This window comes from Trichosurus vulpecula, chromosome 2, assembly GCF_011100635.1.
Source record: "Trichosurus vulpecula isolate mTriVul1 chromosome 2, mTriVul1.pri, whole genome shotgun sequence".
NCBI classification, from domain to species: domain Eukaryota; kingdom Metazoa; phylum Chordata; class Mammalia; order Diprotodontia; family Phalangeridae; genus Trichosurus; species Trichosurus vulpecula.
In genome coordinates, this window is record NC_050574.1 from 264,251,895 (window position 1) to 264,276,646 (window position 24,752).

General features: G+C 37.8%; 2 protein-coding genes across 2 annotated transcripts; one reads left to right on the forward strand and one right to left on the reverse strand.

The window, feature by feature from the left end:
- The first annotated feature begins 1,569 nt into the window (after window positions 1–1,569).
- Window positions 1,570–2,508, forward strand: LOC118839665 (olfactory receptor 10G9-like). The gene has a single exon (XM_036747169.1). It carries the CDS (start codon window positions 1,570–1,572, stop codon window positions 2,506–2,508), a length of 939 nt encoding a protein of 312 aa, XP_036603064.1.
- Window positions 2,509–6,108: 3,600 nt separating this feature from the next.
- LOC118839666 (olfactory receptor 149-like) lies at window positions 6,109–7,047 on the reverse strand. The gene has a single exon (XM_036747170.1). The coding sequence runs from the start codon at window positions 7,045–7,047 to the stop codon at window positions 6,109–6,111; it is 939 nt and encodes a 312-aa protein (XP_036603065.1).
- Window positions 7,048–24,752: the final 17,705 nt, after the last annotated feature.

The window sequence follows — 24,752 nt, forward strand, 5'->3', positions numbered from 1 at the left end:
TTTGCCATCCATCCAAGGTGCCCTTGGGATGGATAGTGGGGCATGGCACTCCATTTCTCATCTCCAGCCTTTTGAAGAAGCTGTCCTACATTCCTGGATTTAACTGCCTTTTTTTAACCACAGCTTCATAAAATTTCCAGTTTCCATACACACTCAACCCAAGGTGCTACTTTCTAAATGAAAGCTGTCCTGACCCTCATAACTGCTAATTCTCTGTCCAGCCAAATCACATTGGATCTATTTTGTATATAGAGTCAATTGGCATAAAGGGGACAGTCCTTGGAGCATACGCAGATATGCCCTGCTTTGCTAAACCTTTGTAAACTACTTGGAAAGTTAGGGCAAGTCTACTTGCAGTTATACATGACTAAGGGCCTAGGACTGTGTATTAATAATGAGTTCCCTAGTTGGCTGCTGATCCAGAAAAACTAATAGTCCAGGGAATTATGTAAAAGCAAGGTACAGAACCTTTCAAATCTTCCTATCCATGAGATATGAGGACTATTTCATGCTGGCACTGAGACTTAGGTGGCGCCAGTTGTCCTGTCTCACACCCAGGTACCATGTGGCCATGAGCACATACCCTCATCAGTCTCTATGTCTTGATGTTAGGTGAATGAACACCTAAGGATAACTTCAGGGTTTTGAAAGGTCTAGAGGCCCCAGGTAGACTGTGAGATAGCAGTTACAATGTTCCAGGAGTGGCAGTGGCTCAGAGTAGGAAACTTTTCTGTATTAGGAGTGAAAAGACTCATCAATGACAGAGAGAAGCACCAGCTATGGATTCAAGGTGGTGGAAGACCATTGGATACAACTGAATTTACCAAACAGAAGAGAGCTGCATCTGAGGGAAACTCCATTAGATTTCTTTCAAATTCTTTCTTATAGAAATTGTATATTAAGTTTGTACCAACTCTCCCTGATGATTCTATATGTATTTGTAGGTGAGGACACTTGAGCTCAAGTGTAGTTGAGCTAATTGAGTCTCCTGGCTGATTATTAATGAGAAGTATGGTGTGATGGAGTTGCTTCTGAAATCCATAGGATAATACTACAAAGTTAATCCTAGACACCCTTCCACTCCCAGGTACTCTGTGACCACTAACCTGGGAATGTGAGAAAACAGTGTGGAGTTTTGGGGGAATTTATTGATAATGGAAAGTGTATTGGATTTGTAGTCAGAAGACCTATATTTAACCTCTGGATCTCTTATACTGTTAATTGTATATGGTTAAGAGTTGGAACAAACTGTACAGATCAATCAACTCTCTTTATATAGGAAGAAACTGAGAGTCAGAAAAGCTAACTCCCTTAGCAAGTATTGCTAAATAACACACTTAGCAAGTATTAAAATCAGGATTTAAACATGGGTCCTTCAATGTCAAATCTGTACCTTTCCAAAGCACCTCACTTCTTCCTTTTACCATTCTCAGGCTCAATTTCCCAACCTGTAAATGAAGGAGTTGGACTAACAAGTTCCACCTCTGATAATTTGTAATTTACATGGTGGTGGATCTCTTTTCACTGACATTTCCTTCTTCTCCTTTAGGTAAAGTACCTACAATCTAAATGGAAAGGAAGAATCAGAGCCTTGTAACTACATTCATCCTCATGGGGATTCCACATCCACCAGAACTGGACAGCACCCTGTTTGGAATATTCTTAGTGATCTATGCACTTACTCTGGTGGGAAACCTTCTCATCTTGACAGTGATCAAGGTAGATAACCATCTCCACACTCCCATGTACTACTTCCTGGCCAACCTCTCCTTCATTGACACATGTTTCTCCACTGTCACCGTGCCCAAGATTCTCATGGGTCTCCTATCTCCAGAGGGTGGGGCCATATCTTTTCAAAGTTGTGTAGCTCAGCTCTATTTTTTTCACATTCTGGGGGGCTCTGAGTGCTTACTTTATACAGTCATGTCCTATGACCGCTACCTGGCTATAACTTACCCTCTGCGCTATGCTACCATGATGAGTGGGAAAACTTGTGCCCTTCTAGCTGGAGGCACATGGCTCACTGGTGCCCTTCTCTCTGCTATCCAGACTACTTTGACCTTCCGTCTTCCCTATTGTGGACCCAACCAGATTGAGCATTACCTTTGTGATGCACCCCCCATTCTCAAATTGGCCTGTGCAGATACCTCAGACAATGAGACAGTAATTTTTCTTAACATTGGAGTACTTACTTTCACTTGTTTCTTCCTGATTTTCCTTTCCTATATGTCCATTGTCCGTGCTATCCTGAAGATCCACACAGCACAGGGCAGATACAAAGCCTTCCAGACCTGTGCCTCCCACTGCATTGTAGTTCTCTGTTTCTTTTTACCTTGTCTTTTTATTTACCTGAGACCAGGCACCAAAGACGCCGTGGATATAATTGTTGCTATTTTCTTTACTGTGCTCACACCCATGCTGAACCCCATGGTGTACACACTGAGGAACAAAGAGGTGAAGACAGCTCTGCTCAGGCTACGAAGCAGAGATTTTGCTAAAAGAAAATAGATAATTAGGGGTGAGTGGCTTGGTCATGTGTATATTTTCTGATGTGTGTATGCGTGTGTATACATATATATGTATATCTATGTGAGTATATATGTGTGTATGTAAGTATATCTTGCCAAACTCCATTGGGATTTCTTTCTGTAGCCAGAATTATCTCTGCTATTATACTCCTAATGATGACTCTGTGGTCTTTTAACATATTTATGCTTGTGAAATTTATTTGAAAATTAAAAAAGAAAGGAAATTTAGAAATAAGAAAAGTCAGGGTGTATGAACATCCTATTCACTGGGTTCCTCACGGATGTCTTACAAAAGCTGTGATAACAGGGTTGAAGAACTCATCTGATTAATGAGAGGTAACAGTGTGGTCATGATGAGAGGACTTACATGGAGAGAGAAATCTTAGGTTAGGATTCCAACTCTGTCTCATACTGCTTTAGAGATTTGGATCACACTGCCTTGCTTCTTATCTCAGTTTATCATCTCTAAAATGGTGGAAATAATATTTATTTTCTCCATTGACACTGTATTTTTGAGGAATGAGATGTGAACTCTGAAATGAGGTGTTAATGTACTCTGAACATTAATAATAGCAGCTAACATTTGTACAGTACTTACTATGTGCCAGGTACTATGTTAAATGCTTTAATTATCTCATGTGATCTTTATAACCAGCTGAGGAGGCAGGTGTTATTATTATCCCCATTTTACAGATGAGGAAACTGAGGCAAACAGTAGTTAAGTGACTTGCCCAGGGTCACAGAGCAAGTAAGTATCTGAAGCTGGATTTGAAATCAGGTCTTCCTCACTCCAGGCCCAGTACTCTATCCACTGTGCCATCTAGCAGCCCCATGAATATGTCAACTATCATCGTTATTATTATATCCCATGAAAATATATGGGAGCTGTGGGAAAGATGGGAAAATGTGGCTCATGGAGGTGGAGGCAAGACTCCCTCTACACACCCCATATGTTTCTTCACTTAAGAGGAATCGTCCTTACCAGGCTGATCACAGAACATTGGACTTTTGAACACTTCTGGTTAGTAAGAAGAAGAAACAATACTACTTGAAACAGAAATTGTATTAAAAGAGATCAGATTTCACAAAAATACATAAGGACCGTTATCTCTGGCAGAATGTACTGTGGGTGTCCCCTCTCAACTCTCTGAAGAGCTGATAACATGTCTCTAGAGAAAACCATGCTTAACCCTGCACTTTGAGTAAAAAGCCTGTTGTAAAATCATTGTGAAAAAGGAGGGGACTGTATCATTAACTGAGATATGGGAATGGATTCAAGGGCAGACAACTGGGCAGGAGCAGGAAAAGAAAATAATCCTGGAACATTAAACATGTCCTTGCTATGAGAAAGAAGGACTTCCAGTAGTATCTATATGCATTTTGACTCACAGTAGAAAATTATGGTGAATAATGGAAGAGGAGCTGATTAGCTTGGAAATGAGCTTGGGCAATACTTCATTTTACTTTTTTTTCCTGTCTCTCCTCCTGAGTTTAGTTTAAGTAAACAACCCAGCTCTCTAGGTCTGTATTCATCTCCACTGCTTTTACATGACCTTATGTCTTGGCAGAAAGGGGAAGAAAAGGGAAAGGGAATAAACATTTATTAAGTGCCAACTATGTCACTGTGCTAAGTGCTTTTACAAATATTATCTCTTTTGATCCACACAAAAACCCTACAAAACAGGTTCTATTATTATCCCATTCTACAGTTGAGGAAATTGAATTAAACATAAATGACGTCTAGGGTCATACAGCTAATATGTGTCTGAGGCTGGATTTGAACTCAGGATTTCCTGACTCCAGGCCCAGCATTCTTTGCACTGTGCCACCAACTGTCTCTTTGATATTGAAAGGGACTCTCGACATCATCCAATCCAAACCAACCATGAACAAACTGAATTGCCTTGTTTTGTCTCTCCCACATTGTTGGCTGGATTGAAGTTAATGAAGTGAATCAGCAAGAACAGTACTCTAGATATTTTCACACATCATCTGTTACTGATCCAGATGGGCTGAGTAGTATTAGGCCCAACTTTCTATACCAAACCATGACTTCTCCCTCAGTTCTTTGATATTCTGCTACAGGTTCTGCACTATTCTGGTGTTGGTCTCCTTATCCTTGCATGATCTCCAATTTGGAGTTAGTTCCCAGCCCTGGGGTGCCATTGGCAGACCCCACTTGGCCTTTAGAGATTAAATAGGTCTCTGGTCTCCTATTCAACTTCCTTGTTGGTGGTGAGACCCTGTATTGGACTTGTCTCGCTGCGTCTCCCAGTGTTTCAAGTATTTAAGGGTAGGACCCTGACTCCATGTGCAGATCATCAGAGTCTGTGATAATCCCACAATGTAAAATAAGATAAAATAAATCATGGCAGATTGGTCCTTGTCCATATCTTCCTCCTGCTCTCCCATGCCCCACCTTCTACAATTCTTTTCTTAAGAATGACGTTTAGGTAGGACTGAGGAGAACCCCACAATGAATAGATCTGGAGAACTGAACTAGGTCCTCAAGCTTCTTGCACATATACAAGCCCACAGAATGTGTCCCTATGATTTCTTAAGTCCAGAAGCTTTCACTGCCTCCTGAAATTAGACAGACAGAAAGGAGCAATAGGGACTGCCTCAGGCCTCTTCCTATTCCCCTTTCTCCCTCCCAAGGAGTCTTGAGTTCATTGTTGAAAACAAACTCCACAGTAGTTGAAGGGACTCCCAGAAACTGACTTTTGGTGAATTGGGTCATGAAAACAATAGCCTCCTATGTTGGAATGACATTTCTGAGGGAATTGGAATGGTCTTCATGGAAGAAGTACAATGTCACATCAACTTAATAAAGAGATGACCCACAGTCTTTGCACAGGATTAGTCTGGGCTGAGCACTCTGCATTGGCTTTTCCCAACAGGTCAGGCAGGGGTAAGACATTCCACAATGAGCTACAGTCATCTCATCTCAGACATTTTTCTAGTCTACTATCATTTCATCTTCTTTACAATCTCTGTTGCCCACCTCAGTGAATGGCTCTGAGTATGAGTCAAGGAAAAGCCCTTGAACATGAGTGGAAGGCTGAAGAAATGACTCTTCTCTCTGTGCCTCAGGTCCCAGATGTGTTTTACCTGGTTGTGTTCAAGTTTGCTTATTGAACTAACATTTAGATCGCTCCAACTGGCCACCTCTGGGGGATTAATTTGGCTATTAATTATGAGAGTGAGTCATTAATATCTCTCCAAGGGTCAAAGAGCCTGATGGCAGGCCAGACTTTGGTTCAAATCATGTCTTAAACCCTTCCTAGCTATATGAGAGTCTGAGAGTCACTGTCACTGTCCTCTTCTTAGAAGTAGGGACAATAATTCCGTTAGCACTTTCAAAGTTCTTAGTAAACTTTGAAATTCAATGATAGTAATTATCATTGCAGGCAAATGCAAAAAGGGCCACTCGGAGATGAAGGAGTGGTTTTGAAAAGGGGGTTAAGGAGATTAAGGTGAGAAAGACTATTCAAGACATGTTGACGACAAAAAAAAATCAATTATTTTATCTCCACATTTGCCTCTGTTAATCTGTCTCTGCTTCCATTAGATCTGTCTTTCACTGATCTGGAAGGAACCCAACCTGCTGTAGTACCTTCTTTAGGGATGATTTTACCTCCTTGTTCCTCAAACTATAGATCAAAGGGTTCAGCATAGGGGTGACCAAATTATTCAGGATCTGAACAGTGGCATTCAGCCAAGGATTGGGGGTAGGCTGTAGGTAGATGAGGACCACAGGCATATAAAATAAGAGGATGGCTGTGAGGTGGGCACTGCAAGTGGAGAAGGCTCTACGTCTGCCCTCAGCTGAGCGTATCTTCAAGATGGAGCAAACAATGCGACTATAAGAAGTAAGGATAAGAAGGAAGCAACTGAAGGGCATGAGGCCCACACTTATGAAACCCACCATCTCCAGGGCTGAGGTATCTGCACAGGCTAGCTTCAGCATCACTGGGATATCACAGAAGAAGTATTCTACCCTATTGGGACCACAGTAGGGCAACTGGAAGGTGAGGGCAGTTAGGAAGGTTGCCTGAATACAGCCAAAAAATGAAGTCCCCGTGGCCAACATAGCACATATCTTATGGCTCATGATTACTGTGTACCGAAGAGGGTAACAGATGGCAACAAAGCGGTCATAGGCCATCACGGTGTATAGAAAACACTCAGTGCAGCCAAGAAAATGATAGAAAAAGAGTTGGCATACACAGCCTCCATAAGATATGGCATGACTATTCCCAGAAAGGAAGAATAGCATTTTGGGAGAACTCACTGAAGGGAAAAATATGTCAAAAATAGACAACTTGCACAGGAAGAAATACATGGGGGTGTGGAGACGAGAGGAAGAAATTATGGCCAACAGAATGGTTAGGTTCCCTAGCAAGGTAAAAATGTAGAAAGATAAGAACACAAAGAAGAGTTCAATCTCCATCCCCTCTGTGTGGGGGATTCCTAGAAGGATGAACTCAGTTACCACTGTATGATTCTTCATCTCCATGAAAGATTCAATACTTAGTGTTGGAGCACAGGACACCAAAGGATGGGTACAGACATCAGAGATGCAAAATGAAGATCAATAGGCATGAAGAAAATATACCTGTCAAAATATGCACACAAAGATACAAATAAAACTACTTTTGGTTGAAATAGAGGCTTTCAGTAGATTATAGATATATGATTGACATACTATATTATATTGCTTTAAGGGTACCAACTGCTCTCTCATATGGCATCTCATTTGAGAGGAAGCATGGAATGATGTGCTCTGGACTTAGAGTAAGAAAGAACTAAATAGGAACACTGCTTCAGACACCAGATGTGCAATCTTAGACACAGTCTTTTTCAACCTTACTTTCTTCATCAGTGAAACAAGGATAATATACTCACAAAGCCATTTTGGGGATCAAATGTAAAGTGCTTTACAAACTCTAGAGTGCTATTTAGTTGTTGCTGCTGTTATTATTCCTATAATTAATCTTCATAATGGCTCTGTGGTGAAGGTAGGATGGTTATTTTTATCCTCAGTTAACAGAGAAGGAAATTGGGGATCAAAGAAGTTCAAAGATTTCCACAAGTTTACCTACTTGATAAGTGGTGGAAGAAGCAATTGAAACTATATTTTAGGACACCAACTTCTTTCCAATATCCACTGAGTAGGTTCACAATGGAGTGAAATCAGTCATGTCTGCAGAATGAGCCTTGCATTGCTATGGAACTTCTATTGGCTTCTTTTGTTTTTTATGAGCTCTGATAGTAGCCAGTTTTCTTCATCATTCCTTCTATTAAGTATATAACAAGACAAAAAGGATTACTTTGGGAAAGAGCCAAGGACCATCTGGACAGTGGATTGCTTTCTACAATGAGATCAAGGTTGGTTTATGGGACAGCATGACTGTGTATAATACAACATCAGCCTCAAAAACTTAGAGCTGTGTTTGGTTAAACAACCAGAAAAGATTCGAAACCCCTCAGAAGTGAGAAAAGCTCATAATGGACTTAGAAGGGGTGAAAGATGTCCTGAATCTGAAAGAATTATTCAAATAGCTAGATTCAGACAAGGCATGCCCTTTCACGTAACTGGAGTATGGTACTCTCTTCTAAGGTGAATGTGTCAGTTATCATCACTTTACCCCATAAGCTGAGGGCATTTTGACTTTATACATTTTTATATTAGATATTTTCGGTTTTTAAATTAATTATAAGAATTTTTGTAACATCTTCATTTCCTAATATATCCCCAATTCTTTGTGATAAAGAATGAAAATAGAGGAAAAAAAGCAATTTAACAAAACTAAGCAACACATCAATCAAGTCTGATGGAGCCTGGAGTGTTCCACAACCATTGCTCCTCCCCTCTGAAAAAAAATGGGACCAAGATTCATTCTCATGTCTCGTTTTCAAGATCATTCCTGGTCATTGCTTTTGCACAGTCTTCTATTTCAATTTTGTTTTTTGTTGTGATTTCCCCTTGCATTGTGTTAGTCTTCATTCATATTGTTTTCCTGATTGTTTACTCTTAATCAATATCTTCCCGATCTTCCCTGTATTCTTCACTTGATTACATTCATGTACACAATTTGTTTAGTGGTTCTCCAATCAATGAATGCCTACTTTGTTTCCAATTCTTTGAAATGGCAAGAAGTGATGCTACAAATACTTTGTAGTATATCTAATACGACATTTAAAAAGTTCAAGGAGTAATTTCTGGGTAATTAATCATTTTATTAATCATGCTAGCATATAATTAACAAAAGGGGTCAGTAACACTCTCTAATGCCAAAGACTCCTCATAGAACCCACTCAACATACCTATGCTCTTGGAAGAGTAGGTGTTCCTGAGAATGGCAATCACATCTGATTGGTTAAGAAGTAATGAGAGAGAATGAATATTACAATAAAAGATAGACCTATTCTAATGAGAGCCTGGGTGATTTGACTTCACCATGTCATTTACTTCTAAATCACTCCAGCCTTGGGCAATCTATCTGCGCATATCTGCCTGAGTGGAACACAATGGATCAGAATTCACCTTAGATTAAACTTTTTGTAAGGTTTTCTAGTTGGGTGAGACAATAACTGCACCTAGATAAGATAGTATAGGTGGGGTAAATTTTGGGGAAAGTTCAGGAATCTCCCCAATCATTTTTTATTTAATAATCATTTTCTCATTCCCCATTTGATTCCATTTACAGACATGAATCTCTTCAATGAATCACTAACTGATATGACAAACACTTCATTGGGGCCTTCTAATTACAGGGCTTATGATGGGAAACCACATAAGGGCAAAAGCCAAAAAGATTGATCATATTGACAAAATCAAAGGGGAAAGTCTCCTCTGTTAAGTAAACTTACAGATAAAAGGTGCATAGGAAAAAGCAAATAATAAAAAAAAAAATAAAATGGATCATTTCATAGAAGTCTCATCTCATATAGCAATCTGCTTCTCTGGGAACATCTGATGCAGCCTTCTGCTTTGGGTGTGGTTTCAGAAGAGTTTCCAGCTGATTGACTTCTCTGGTTCAGGTCACTTGGAAAGATCTTCTTCTCTGTTAAAAAAAATATGCTACAAAATTGGTCTTAACAAAATTTTAAATTTACTTTGTCAATAACCAGGTCAAAGAGTGAAGTTAGCTAAAACCTTGTCTCTCCTGTTAGAAAATCAAATTTGGAACCTTTTATACCAGAGACTTTACACTTTTAGGTTGGGCAATTGTCATATTGATATATCCAAGAAACTCAGATACAAACCAAAAATTAGAACCCATTTTTACACTTAGCATGGAGAATTCCTACATTAGAAAAGTGAGATTCCACTAAAGAATTATTAACAGAACACTTTTTATAAAAAAGACGGATTAATACAAAAAAGAATTTATTTATAAGTTGCCAGATTAACTTCAATTGTAACAAAAGGTTCCAGGATGGTTCCAGATTTTTTTTTTGCCTAAGCATTCCTTCCTAAAAGTAGTTCTTTTTCTTAAAAATAGCTTAAAATTTATCCTGATGTTAAAAAGATAATCACTAGACTTTCAAGAAGCAAATTAGTTGGAAACCTCTAAACTGACAGATATTTCTTATTCAACACTCAAAGCAAAAATTAATCCTCAAAATTGTAATTTATCATGACTAAGTTGGTTTAAATTGTCTGTAAATCAATTCCAAAAGTACAATGAAAATGAAATAAATTCCTAATTACCACCGCCCCCCAGTCAAAAAAGTATTGCATTGAGGAGGAGATTCTGTTTTTCCTAAGTGAAGCAATGCCAAAAATATACCCAATTAAATTACTTTTATCACAATAACAAAGTTTACAGGCCTTTAACAATTTATTCAATATGTTTTTCTTCATTTTTCTTCATTTAAAGTATAAATTCATCCTGGTATAAAATATATCACTGGAAACCAAGAAAATAATTACATTCTCGAATTCCACATAGTTCATTTAAATCCCTAGAAAAACAGCACTGGCCAATTGCTATAAACCTCCAGATTAACATACACACACATACACACACACACACACACACACACACACTAACCTTTACCTTAGATGATTTTACAAGGTCTTTTCTTTGTACCTTTACCCACACATTAATCAAGTATCAATTTTCCTTTTAAAATACCTATGTAAACATTTGATAGGTTTTAGCATTATGACGATAAGTCCAAATAACTTAGTTAACAATCTCTTAGTTTTTATGTGATAGTCAAAAAATTTTAGATGAAACTTCTCTCTTAAATACATAGGCAAACCTCAAAGTTTATAATTTCTTAATTATAGTACTTCAGAATATTATGCACATGGTCAGCAGGGCTGGTAAAATTATATGACAGTTTTCAAATCTTTTTTTTTTCTTTTACCTTCTTTTAATATTACAATTCTTAATCTAACAGCATCTAGATTATGAGAGAAGTTGCTTTTCTAACATCTGATAACAATGGTTTACCAAATTTCACAATACAAGAAAATTTAGGAACATGACAATACCGTAAACAATATTATGTATTTGAAACCCGAAACAAACCTATTACCAATCAAGTGGCCACCATTCAGTGGAATGTGTTTCCAAATTACTGTACACAGAAAACCATTCATCTCCTCACCATTCACAGAGTATACTGAAAACTCCTTATAAGGTTATCTAATATGAAGCAATTACATCTAATTAAAGAAATAATTAAAAAGTTAATATACAGCATCTGCCCTATACCAGGCACTGTGTTAAGCACTGTATAATTGTGTGATTCTGTCAACAACCCTGGGAAGTGAGTTCTATCATTATCCCCTTTTAGAATAGTAAACTGAGGGCAGCTAGGTGGCACAGTGAGTAGAGTACCAGCCCTGGAGTCAAGAGGACCTACATTCAAATCTGCCTCAGACACTTGACACACTTACTAGCTGTGTGACCTTGGGCAAGTCACTTAACCCCAATTGCCCTGCCTTCCCCCTCCAAAAAAAAGAACAGTAAATTGAGGTAAACAGATATAAGGTAACTTACTTGGGGTCACATGGCTAATAAATTTCTTAATACCAAATAGCAAATGTCTTTTATATTAGGTTCTGATTTGCCATAATTATCCTGATGGGAGAACACACTCAGACTGCATTCTGTTTCCCTTCAGGACAGAGTTTGGCTTAAATCAAATCAAGTCAAATCCAGATTTATAATCATTAATGTTAACATTTAAATCTCCAAGGCCCAGTTACTATTAATGATTCAAAAGAAAAAAAGATTTTTATCCATAAATTCATGTTAGTATATATGTATGCATGTGTATATTACATATGTGTGTATGTATGTATATGTATAGGTATAGGTATAGGTATAAACACACATGAATGAGATAGATCAGTGGTGACCATTTCTAGCTCTGTATAATCTTTTCCCTTACTTCCTCAAAGAGCTAGATCAATTCTCAATCTCTGACTCCTTTGCCTATCTTTGAGACTTTTCAGACAAGGGGCTGGCCTAAGTATTCAGCTTCCAATTCCCAATATAGACACATACTTAGAAATATTTATAAAGTTTTACAAACAGTTTGAATTCACACCTGTTAGGTGTGGTTAGGTTAACTTAAAGTTAGCTGGGCTAAAACATTATGAGATTCTGAGATCTAAGGTATTTGAGCTAATGCTGGCAAGGCATGGCCAGTTTCCCCAAGATTTAATTAAATAATTATCAATTTGAATAAAAAGAAACTTTCAAATTCTGTATAATAGTCACAGATAACAAGAATCAATATTTTTGCCATGTCCAAAACTTATATGCTGTTATATTTAATATGGGCTTCCTTCAGATTGACCAGAAAAGTGAGTGGACATGAACTCTAGGCTAAAGCTGGTTAAAGACTGATTTTTTTTAAAGGAATAAAAAAATCTTTTCCTTTGGAATTTCTGGTTCTTAACTAAAATCTTAAAATATTGACACCTAACTCAGTTACCAATCTGCAAACACTCAATTTTACTGATTGTTTATTTATTTTTATAACATATTTACTTCAGTCTTTTAACAATTAAATCCATAATCTAAAAAAATGAAAGAAAAGAAATTTTTTCTAACCATATTTCTAAAAACAATGAATAATCAAATTTAAAATTAAATGCCTAATATTGGCACTTTTTAAAAACACATTAGAAATCACATAACTGAAGTAACTTGGTCACACAGCTAACATGCTTCCTCACCCATATGATACAATAATAATAATAAATTTCATTTAAAATAAGACCATAATAAATTCTATCACACCTGCATCTCTTTTTCAAATAATATCATATAGAACTTCAACTTCTAATTTCAATTAGCATTATATTTTACACAAGGGTTATTTATTTCACGCATTTTATATTATGGGATTCACTATTTTCAGCTAATCCACTGCCGAAGATTTTAAAAGTGACAGTATTAAAGAGATTTTAATTGTCACAGTTGTGAAAACATTACTCATCAAATTTCTCCTAATGCCCATGTCTGTATTGGCCTTCAAATTAAGTTGGAAAATTCTCAATATATCTATTTACACAAAAAATAAAATTTGCCTATATATTCTCAATATACTCACTCAAACCATCTGAAACTATGACTTGGGCACCCAGGTCAACTTTGAGAACAATAGGATCTTGAAGCATGTGCCCTCCATTTTTTTTCCCAAGCCTGTTAACAGTTTACAGAAGGCTTAACTGCCTACTTAACTGTAGAGATCTATTGTGTTATCTTATTAAAAGTCATACTCACCTTCCTTTCTTTCCTGCTACTCTTCAATTTTCACAATCTGGAGAGAGTTAACACTCAATAATTTAGAAATCATGAGAGTTGTATTTCTCTCACACCTTTTGCCAACATTATTTATAAAAGTGGCTTTCACAAGGTTAATATACGTTTTTTAATTTATTTTTTATTTTTAGTTTACAACACTCAGTTCCACAAGTTTTTGAGTTCCAAATTTTCTCTACCTCTCTCTCCTCTCCCCTCCCCACCCAAGACATCATGTAATCTGATACAGGTTCTACATATACCTTCGCATTAAACTTATTTACACAATAGTCAAATTGTAAAGAAGAATTATAACCCATGGAATGGATGAGGAGAAAGAAAAAACAAAACCAAAAAATGAAGGGAAAAAAAAGAGAGCAAATAGTTTGCCTCAATCTGCAAACTCCATAATTCTTTCTCTGGATGTAGATAGCTTTTTCCAACATGAGTCTTTTGGAGTTCTTTGAACCCTGTATTGCTGAGAAGAGCCAAGTCTATTAAAGTTAGCCATCACAGATACTGTGGGTCTGTAATCATGTATAATGTTCTCATACTAAAGTGATTTCACTTAAGGCTATGATAGAAAAACCCTGATCAACATTGTCTTAAAAGATTAAAAAACTTTTTTGTTTTTGTGGTTGTAAACACAATACTCCAATGACAGATATATTGAAGGGTGGGAAGGTAGAGGGGGGAAAATCTCTTCTCCCATTCCACCTCCAAATCTGTAGACTCACAACAAAAGACAGAAAGAGAACTCTAAAATTAATATTACCCCTTTCAAAATATTATAGCTGAGAGAGTCTCACCTTGCTTTTTCAGTTCCTCCACCTAGCAAATGAGGGCCATTATCTCAATGATTCCCACAGAGGTGAAACAAAGACACAGATTTAAAAAAAATGGAAATCAAAGTTAAAATAAAAACTACTTCTCTTGCTTGTGAGTATTTTTCTACTCTCCTCTTTTACGTGACTTGTATGCTTCCTTTCGTGCTCATTACAGACTTTTTTTACTCATTGCCACACCTACTCCTGTAATTAAATTTATCTACCTAAAAACAGGCTTCCCAAGTCTTTTAGCTTCTACAAGAGTTTATATCCTCATGGCTTGCCTCGATGTTCCTTTCTGAAACATTTCCTGCAAGAAATTTTGGACCATGTCTACTTCAATAGCAGAGCTGAGATGCCTAGGCCATGATCTCAAAATAAACGCTGAATTTCCCAGGTAGTTCACCCAATATCTCTGCCAAATCACCCCCAGAAACTCAGTTTAAAAATAAGACTTCTCTGAAAGCCTTCTTTGGCAGAGGCTTCCCACAACTTGTGTATGCCTCAATATAGCTCCATTAGCCTGGCCTTGAGAGGATCTTGCCAAGAGACCTTGATCCTGTTGATCATTCCATTACTGTTGAAAGTCAGAATTGGAAAGCTGCAGCTCAAAAGCTTAAAACAAACAAAACATATCCAGAGAAAATCTAATTACTGGCAAAAGGGAGAGTCAGATCACAGAGTCCTAAGAAAAATCTTCCCCTTGCAGAGAAATTCTCCATCTGGGCCCAAGATATTGGGCAGTTTTTTGTTAAGAATTTGGAATGCAAAAAAAAAATTAAAAATTAAAAAATTAAAAACAAACAAACACAAAACCAAGAATATGAAACACAGAGCTCTAGTCCCTTCATCTGGTCACCAAACTATGACATATGAAAAGTATGAGAGGCATTTCTGAGTAATCAATAATTTTATTCATAATGCTAGCATACAAGTAATAAAAAGGTCAGCAATACTCTCTAATGTTAAAGACCCCTTATAGAACCCACTCAATGCTTATATGCCCTTGGAAGAGTGGGTGTTGTTGAGGGTAGCAATCAACACTGATTGGTTAACAAGTAATGAGAGAGAATGAATATTGCAATGAAAGATAGAACTATTCTAATGAGAGGCTGGGTGATATGACTTTGATCATGCCATTTACTTCCAAATCACCTCAAGCCTTGGGCTACCTAGACAAAGGATCTATACCCCCTACCCAAATCTGCCTCAGTGGAACTCAATGGGTCAGTATTTACCTTACATTAAATTCTTTGTAAGGTTTTCTAGTTGGGTGAAGCAACTATATCCAGACAAGATAGGCTAGGTGGCGCAAAATTTTAGGAAAGGTCAGGGAATTTGTCATTTAATAATCATTTCTCTCACTAACCTTTCTTTCTATCTTTGACCTCTTTATAACATATTCCTAGCAGTGAGTTTGCTAGATCAAAGAGTTATGAAACTCTTCTTTAATTTCCTAACATAAATTCTAGTTGCCCAGAAAGACTGGACCAATTCACAGCTCTCCCAACAATCCATTATGGTACCTGTCTTTCCAGGTGCTCTCCAACATTTGCTTTCTCTACCTTTTGCTATCTTTGCCAAAGTGTTATGTGAGATTTTTTTTAAATGCCCTGCAAATTGTTTTGGTGTGCATTTCTCTTATAATTAGTAATTTGGATCAGTCTTCAATGTTGTTGTAAATTGTTTGTGATTCTTATTGGGAGGAATTATTTGTTTGTAACTTTTGACTACTTGTCCATAGATTCATAGAATCTGAGTGTTTAAAGGAACCTCAGGGCCATCTAGTTGAAACCACAACTTGAAAGGAATTCTCTAACACACCTGAGAAGTCCTCATTCAGCTTGAAGAACTCCCAGGAAGAAAACCACACCATCTCTCTAGGTAGCCCATAATACTTGGGGATACTTATAATTGTTAGGAAATTTTTGCCTAATAAAGAGTCTAAACTTATACTCAATGCTCTTAGATCTGCCCTCTTCAGCCAAAGGTAACAAGCCTGGTTCCTCCAGTATAGAACAACCTTTCAAACACTTGAAGACAGCTATCATTTCTCCCAAGTCTTCTCTTCTCTAGGCTAAACCTACCTAGTTCTTTCAATTAATCTTCATGTGACATTGAATCAAGACCCTTCTCTGGACACACTCCAGCTTATTAATGTTCTTCTTCAACTATGAATCCCTGAATTGAACATGATATTCTAGCTGAGGTCTGAAAGAGGCAGAGCACAGTTGAACTAACTTAATCCTGGAAGCTATGCCCCTTATAAAGCAGCCTAAGATTTCATTTTCTTTTTTTGGCCAGCACATCACACTACTGACTCATGTTGAGTTTGCAGTCAACCAAAAGCCCCAGATCTTCTTTCAGAAGAATTACTGTACACCCATACCTCCTCCATCTTATACTTGTGAAACTGATATTTGTATTCAAGTGTAAGACTTTGCATTTATTCCTACTGAATTTCATTTATTAGATTTATCCCAATAACCTAGCCTATCGAGATTGATTTAGATTGTCACTCTGACATCCACTATATTAGCTATCTCTTGCATCTTTGTGGCATCTGCTAAAATAGCTACTTTTCTATGAGAATTTCCACTGTGAGTTAATTGAAATGATTGGGTGAATTTGGGAGCATAATTGTTCATACACCTTCAATACTTTAAAAAACATTTTTAATGTGGGGGATCCCTTCCTTAACACAAATTTCAACCCTTCTAAATCTCAGTAGATATCTTCATAAATTCATCAACCCCTTAGAGATGAGCCAACCTACAAGGCTCTAAGATACTTTTTGATTGCAGTGATTTTGTCATGGCCAAAAATTAATCACTCTTCCACAAATCTAGAGTTAAGCCTCTTTAATCTTGTCTAGGATGTTTTACATACAATATGGCACTAATATGGCATTCAAAGCTTTTCCTGACTAGGTAGGACCTGCCACACTTTACACTATACTAGCACAAGTGAGGCATAGGAGAATGATATGATTATTTATTAATATAACTCCTTGTTGCCATTATGTTTTATAAATCAGTTTGTGGGTGAACTTAGTAAATATGAATCAGCTCCCCCAAGATGAACTGATAATATCAAAGCCCTGAACTTGCAAGGCTGAGGATAAGACCCTAGAATTGTAGTGACCTCCTGAGGTACAGACACCTTTACAGTGGCCCAGGTAGAATTAAGGCCAGCCTGTCTCTGTCTCTCTGTCTGTTCCTCTCTCTGTCTCTCTCTCTGTCTGTCTGTCTCTCTCTGTCTTTCTCTCTCTCTGTCTTTCTCTCTCTCTCTCTCTCTCTTTCTCTTTCTCTTTCTCTCTCTCTCTCTTTCTCTCTCTCTCTGTGTGTTTCTCTCTCTCTCTCTCTCTCTCTCTCTCTCTCTCTCTCTCTCTCTTTCTCTTTGTCTCTCTCTCTCTCTGTCCACGTGCACATAGTATAAAAACAAAATGACACCTTGGGGCTTACGTAAATTGTTATTGTCATGGTTGTTATTATTACTACCCTAAACCATTTTCAACAGAGATATGTGTGACATTTTGGCTCTCCTTGCGGCAGTGAAGAAGCCTTGAACCCCACTCCCTCAAGATGATACAGCCTCTTGAAATTCTACAAAGACCTTAAAGTCTATTTCAAATGCTACCTTCTTTAAGAACATTTCCCTGATCTCTATCTGGTATATGTATTCTAATTCTTTCCTGTTCCCATGCCTTCTCCAAACAGTCAGAAAGTATGTAATTGCATTTATCATTTCACATATGTAATTAATAACTTGGGCAGAGGGGTGGGAGATTGGGAGTAGCATGGAATAGTGAATAGAGTTTAAAAGTTTCTATGAGATCTGGTTTCAAATCTGCCTGTAACACCTAGTAGCTGTATGACCATAGGCAAGTTCTTCAACCTTTATGAGCCTTGGGCAGCTCCCCAGAACTTGTATCCTTGAAAGACAGAATGGCATAGCAGATAAGATTGTGGAGTTGGCATCAGGAAGACCCAGGTTCAAATCCTTCCTCAAATACTTACTAGCTGTGCAACCCTAGATAAGTAAGTTATCTTTTGAGTCTCAATTTCCTTAGCTATAAAATAGATATAGTATCACCTACCTTACAGAGTTACTATAAGAATAGGACTGAATGAGATATTGTAATAAAAACTTTTGTGAATCTTTTGCTGTTCAGTTATTTCAGGCATGTCAGACTTTTCATGACCCCATTTGGGATTTTCCTTGTGAAGACACTACAGTGCTTTGCTATTTCCTTCTCTAGCTCATTTAAAAGATGAGAAAACTGAGGCAAACAGGGTTAAGTGATTTTCCCAGGGTCTCACAGCTGGTAAGTGTCTGAATCCAGATTTAAACTCAGGAATGTGAGTCTTCCTGACACCAGGCCCAGCACCCTATCCACTGTACCATTTGGCTGTCCTCATCCTCACTGTGAATCTTTGAGGACCATTAAAATTGTAAGTTGATCCAGGGGGCAGAGCCAAGATGGTGGCTGGAAAGCAGGGACTAGCATGAGCTCCCCGCCAAGTCCCTCCAAAAACCTACAAAAAATGGCTCTGAACCAATTCTAGAACTGCAGAACCCACAAAATAGCAGAGGGAAGCAGGGCTCCAGCCCAGGACAGCCTGGATGGTTGCTGGGTGAAGTCTTTCATGCACGGAGCTGGGAGTGCAGTGGAGCGGAGCAGAGCCCAGCATGGGCCACAACAGGAGCCAGGCGGAACAGGCCCTAGCGCCCTGAATCAGTGAGCTGCAGCAGTTACCAGACTTCTCAACACACAAACACCAAAGACAACAGAGAAGGTTAGTGGGAAAAGCTTCTGGGGACAGGGTGATAGAGTTTGCAGTTCAGCCACCACCCCAGGGCAGCTAAAGCTGCAGAGGTGGGGCAGCTAAAGAACTACAGCTGCAGTTGTTTCTGCCCCAGGCCCACCTGGTGGGAGGAATTAAGTGGCTGATCAGAGCTGGAGTGCAGAGCTGGCTTAAGATCTAAGTCCAGTCTGGTTTGGGGGTTCTTGGGGAAGGAGGAGTGCTGGTGTGGCAGAGCTGGCTGTAATAGCTCTGAAATCAACAGCACATCCCCCCAAGCTTGGGACATAGTACTCTTTACTCTACAAGCAGTCATACTCCGCTGAAAAACTCAAGGGTCAAGTAAGTTAGCTGGGAACATGGACAGGCAGCGAAAACGGACTCAGATTCAGTCTCAGACTTTGGAATCTTTCTTTGGTGACAAAGAAGACCAAAATATACAGCCAGAAAAAGTCAACAAAGTCAAAGAGCCTACAACAAAAGCCTCCAAGAAAAACATGAACTGGTCTCAGGCCATGGAAGAGCTCAAAAAGGATCTGGAAAAGCAGGATAGAGAAGTAGAGGAAAAATTGGGAAGAGAAATGAGAAGGATGCGAGAAAACCATGAAAAACAAGTCAATGACTTGCTAAAGGAGAACCAAAAAAACACTGAAAAATATACGGAAGAAAACAACACCTTAAAAAATAGACTAACTCAAATGGTAAAAGAGCTCCAAAAAGCCAATGAGGAGAAGAATGCCTTGAAAGGCAGAATTAGCCAAATGGAAAAGGAGGTCCAAAAGACCACTGAAGAAAATACTACCTTAAAAATTAGACTGGAGCAAGTGGAAGCTAGTGACTTTATGAGAAATCAAGATATTATAAAACAGAACCAAAGGAATGAAAAAGTGGAAGACAATGTCAAATATCTCATTGGAGAAACCACTGACCTGAAAAATAGATCCAGGAGAGATAATTTAAAAATTATTGGACTACCTGAAAGCCATGATCAAAAAAAAGAGCCTAGATATCATCTTTCAAGAAATTATCAAGGAGAACTGCCCTGATATTCTAGCGCCACAGGGCAAAATAGAAATTGAAAGAATCCACAAATCGCCTCCTCAAATAGATCCCCCCAAAAAAATCTCTTAGGAATATTGTCACCAAATTCCAGAGCTGCCAGATCAAGGAGAAAATACTGCAAGCAGCCAGAAAGAAACAATTTGAGTATTGTGGAAACACAATCAGAATAACCTAAGATCTAGTAACTTCTACATTAAGAGATCAAAGGGCTTGGAATACGATATTCCAGAGGTCAATGGAACCAAGAATCACCTACCCGGCAAAACTGAGTATCATGCTCTAAGGCAAAATATGGATTTTCAATAAAATAGAGGACTTTCAAGCTTTCTCGGTGAAAAGACCAGAGCTGAATAGAAAATTTGACTTTCAAACACAAGAATCAAGAGAAGCATGAAAAGGTAATCAAGAAAAAGAACAAGAAAAAGAAATCGCAAGGGACTTACTAAAGTTCAACTGTTTTGTTTACATTCCTATATGGAAAGATGATGTGTATGATTCATGAGACCTCAGTATTAGGGTAGCTGAAGGGAATATGCATATATATATATATATATATATATATATATATATATATATATATATATATACACACACACACACACACACACACACACACACACACACATATATGTGCATATGTGTGTGTGTGTGTGTGTGTATATATGGAGAGAGAGAGAGAGAGAGAGAGAGAGGGCACAGGGTGAGTTGAAGATGAAGGGATGATATCTAAAAGAAATAAAATCAGATTAAGGGATGAGAGAGGAATATATTGAGAGAGGGAGAAAGAGAGAGACAGAATGGGGTAAATTATCTCACATAAAAGTGGCAAGAAAAAGCAGTTCTGTAGGAAGAGAAGAGAGGGCAGGTGAGGGGGAATGAGTGAATCTTGCCCTCATCAGATTCGACCTGAGGAGGGAATACCATACACACTCAATTGGGTACCTTATCCCACAGGAAAGAAGGAGGAAAAAGATAAAAAAGGGGGGGATGATAGAAGAGGGGCAGATGAGAGAGGAGGTAATCAAAAACAAACACTTTCAAAAAGGGACAGGGTCAAGGGAGAAAATTAGATAAAGGAGGATAGGTTAGGAAGGAGCAAAATACAGTTAGTCTTTCACAACATGAGTATTGTGGAAGGGTTATACATAATGATACGCATGTGGCCTATGTTGAATTGCTTGACTTCTTAGGGAGGGTGGGTGGGAAGGGAAGGGGGGTGGGGATTTGGAACTCAAAGTTTTAAAAACAGATGTTCAAAAACAAAAAAAAACTTTTTGCATGCAACTAGAAAATAAAATACACAGGCAATGGGGCATAGAAATTTATCTTGCCCTACAAGAAAGGAAGGGAAAAGGGGATGGGAGGGGAGTGGGGTGACAGAAGGGAGGGCTGATTGTGGAACAGGGCAACCAGAATATATACCATCTTGGAGTGGGGGGAGGGTAGAAATGGGGAGAAAATTTGTAATTCAAACTCTTGTGAAAATCAATGCTGAAAACTAAATATATTAAATAAATTAAATTAAAAAGAAAAAAATTATAAGTTGCTTTTATTAATACTAAATCATAAAATGGCTGTGAGCTATATTGGAAGAGGAAATTCCTATATCAGGAGTGCCTCACATTGACAAAATCCCAGATCTTTTACGTGTTTATATCTTCACCGGTGACATAAAATCAGTATTGGGAAAAGAAAAGATACTTGAAGTTAGGAGAGAACCTGATACAAATCCCTTCTCTGACACAATAATTCTATCACCCTGGGAAAGTCATTTCACCTTTCTAAGCATCAATTTCCTCATATGTAAAAGAGCATAATTATTCTTATATTACCCATTTCACAGTGTTGTGGGGAAAACATTTTATGAACCTTAAAGCACTATACAAATTTGAACTACTATTGTCAAGAGAGGTAGTATGGTATGGAGACCTAAAGTGTTGAAGCCAGGAAGACCTGGGTTCAAGTCATGCTTCTTACACAAACTACTGTGTGACCTACACAAGTCACTTAACTTCACAGTACTCTAAGGTGGCAACTCATTAAGAGTATATGTTGCAGAGTAGCCTTCAACCTGAATTAATAGGAGTCTTCTCACCTGAAAGTTCTCCATAATAATGCAATTGTAAGTCTAGTACTTATCCTAAATATTCATATAATTTTAAAATTAGAAGAGACCTAAGTCTATGTCCATGACCATATAAAGGATACTGTTCCTCACTATATTCAGGGTTAAACAAATAGAAAAAATGAGACTATATTGATCCCCATATCCAAGATGAAAGTTTAGTAAGAGGGTCAATAGCCCAAGTCCAGGGAGCTCAATCCCACCCCACCCCCCCACAGAAGCTACCCTACCATCCATTCCAATACCGCTATGGACTTGCTGTATTTTTTAGGACTTCCCAGTAGGAAGGAAAGTCCTAAAAATAGCACCAAAAAATGTATGATTCTTAGAACAAAGGATCATTCAGCAGCCCTCTTCCTCATGGCTGTGTTCTCTTGATGGAATGTGAGAGCAGGAAAAACAGAGGGACAAACAGTTCCGGTACTTACCTTTTTCATGGGTGAATGTGGCAGACCTTGGTGGAGGGCTATTTCTCCCACCTAGTGTCTAAGAATATCATCTATAACCTAACATTCATTGATTCCCAGAAACTGAAAATAGGGCAGGTTGGGCTCCCACCAAAGGAGTTCCAATTCTATCCTTATTTATCAGCAAAGGAATCTCTGAGGGATTGCACAAACAAGACCCACCTCAGACCATACACCCTGAATTGATTCCTCAGAGACTTCAATAATGAAAAAAAATTCTTCGATTTCCTGGTGCAGCTCTTGGGACATGATACTCTGAAGGAGCAATTAGTTCAGAGTAACCCCCCATCTCTCCCATTGGGTAACAGTGATGGTGAGGTCATAGGAAACACAGGATCTGAAATGGGAAATTCCAGATATGCCTTCTAGGTCTGGTTGAATTACCTTCTACCCTACCTTCATAAAGTTCTCTTTCACTGTGCTCCATCTCCTATTCTGTTGATCTTTACAAGTATTACAGTTTATCCCAATTCTACTCCAACCTGCATTCCTACATCTTGGTTATCATAGATTTCGTTTATATTTAATTTAATGATTGTCTTGATTCAAGGAAAGAATTCAATCAATATCATTTAGAACTTGTATATTAAACATCCATCTTTTTAGGGCACCTACATTTAAAAGAACCTTGACAAACTGGAGTGCTTCCAGAAGAAGGTTAGAAAAATTGGTGAAGGTATTGGAAATTGTGTGCAATTGCCTAGAAACAGTTGAAAGAATCTGGTATTTAGCCTAGAGTATAGGCAACATAGGACAAACATGAAAACAGCTTCTAAAAATGTGAATGGAACACTTAAATTTCACTGTCATTTGAACTGGTTCAAGGAAGGAAGAATACACATGCACACTCAAAGGGGTAGAGAAATTCATCTTGCCCAACATGGAAGTGGAAGAAAGAGGGGTTAAAGGAAAGGGGAAGAGAATAAGAAGAAAGATAGATTAAGGGAGGCAGTGGTAAGAAGCAAAACAGACTTTTAATGAGGGCACAGTGTAAAAAAAAAGGAGAATAAAGATGATAATAATAAGATATTAATAAGAGAAATACACAATTAACAATCATAATTGTGAATATGAATGGAATGACACCCACAAAATGGAAAATAGAAGATTGTATTAGAAACCAAAACAAACTATGTTGTTTATAAGAAACACATTTGAAACAGAAAGACACACAGTTGAAATAGGAGGCCAGAGCAGAATCGATTATACTTCAGATGAAGTACAAAAAGACAAAGGCAGCATTACTTAGGGGGAAATTTATATCTCTTAATACTTATATCAATAAAACAGAGAAATGCAAATAATTAAATTGGGAATGCTACTAAAAAAATCTAGAAAAAAATTTAAAATCCCCAATATGCCAAAATAATATATATCAAAATAAAAATCCTAAAAATCATATAAGAAATTAATAAAATTTGTACAAAAACATTTCAATTTGACATAATCAAAATTATCCATTTTGCATTTTGTAATGCTCTCTATCTCTTGTTGGGTCATGAATTCTTTACTTTTCCACAAATCTGATAAGTAAACTATTCCTTGCTTTCCCAAATTACTTAGAGTATCAACTTTTACTCCTAAATCATGAACCCATTTTGACTTTATTTTGGTATATGGTGTAAGATATTGGTCTATGCCCAGTTTTTTCCCTACCATTTTCCAATTTTCCCAACAGTTTTTGTGAAATAGTGAATTATTAGCCCAGAAGCTGGCCTCTTTGGGTTTATCAAAGAGTAGATTGCTAAACTTGTTGATTTCACCTACTTGTGTACCTATCCTATTCCACTGATCCACACCCCTGTTTCTTAACCAGTAACAAGAATTAGGAGGGAAGCAGAAAATTGGGAGAAAATCATTGCAACTAGTATCTCTGATAAAGGCCTCATATCTAAAATATACAGGGAGCTGAGCCAAATATATAGGAATACAAGCCATTCCCCAATTGAGAAATGGTCAAAGGATATGAACAGGCAGTTTTCAGAGGAAGAAATTAAAGCTATCTACAGGCATATGAAAAAATGCTCTGGATCACTACTGATTAGAGAAATGCAAATCAAAACAACTCTTAGATACCACATCTCTCCTGTCAGATTGGCTAAAATAACAAAACAGGAAAATGATAAATGCTGGAAAGGATGTGGGGAAATTGGAACATTG

Bases quoted from the DNA above. Each gene is read 5' to 3' on its own strand.
- LOC118839665 (XM_036747169.1), top strand. From the start codon at position 1,570: ATGGAAAGGAAGAATCAGAGCCTTGTAACTACATTCATCCTCATGGGG.
- LOC118839666 (XM_036747170.1), bottom strand. From the start codon at position 7,047: ATGGAGATGAAGAATCATACAGTGGTAACTGAGTTCATCCTTCTAGGA.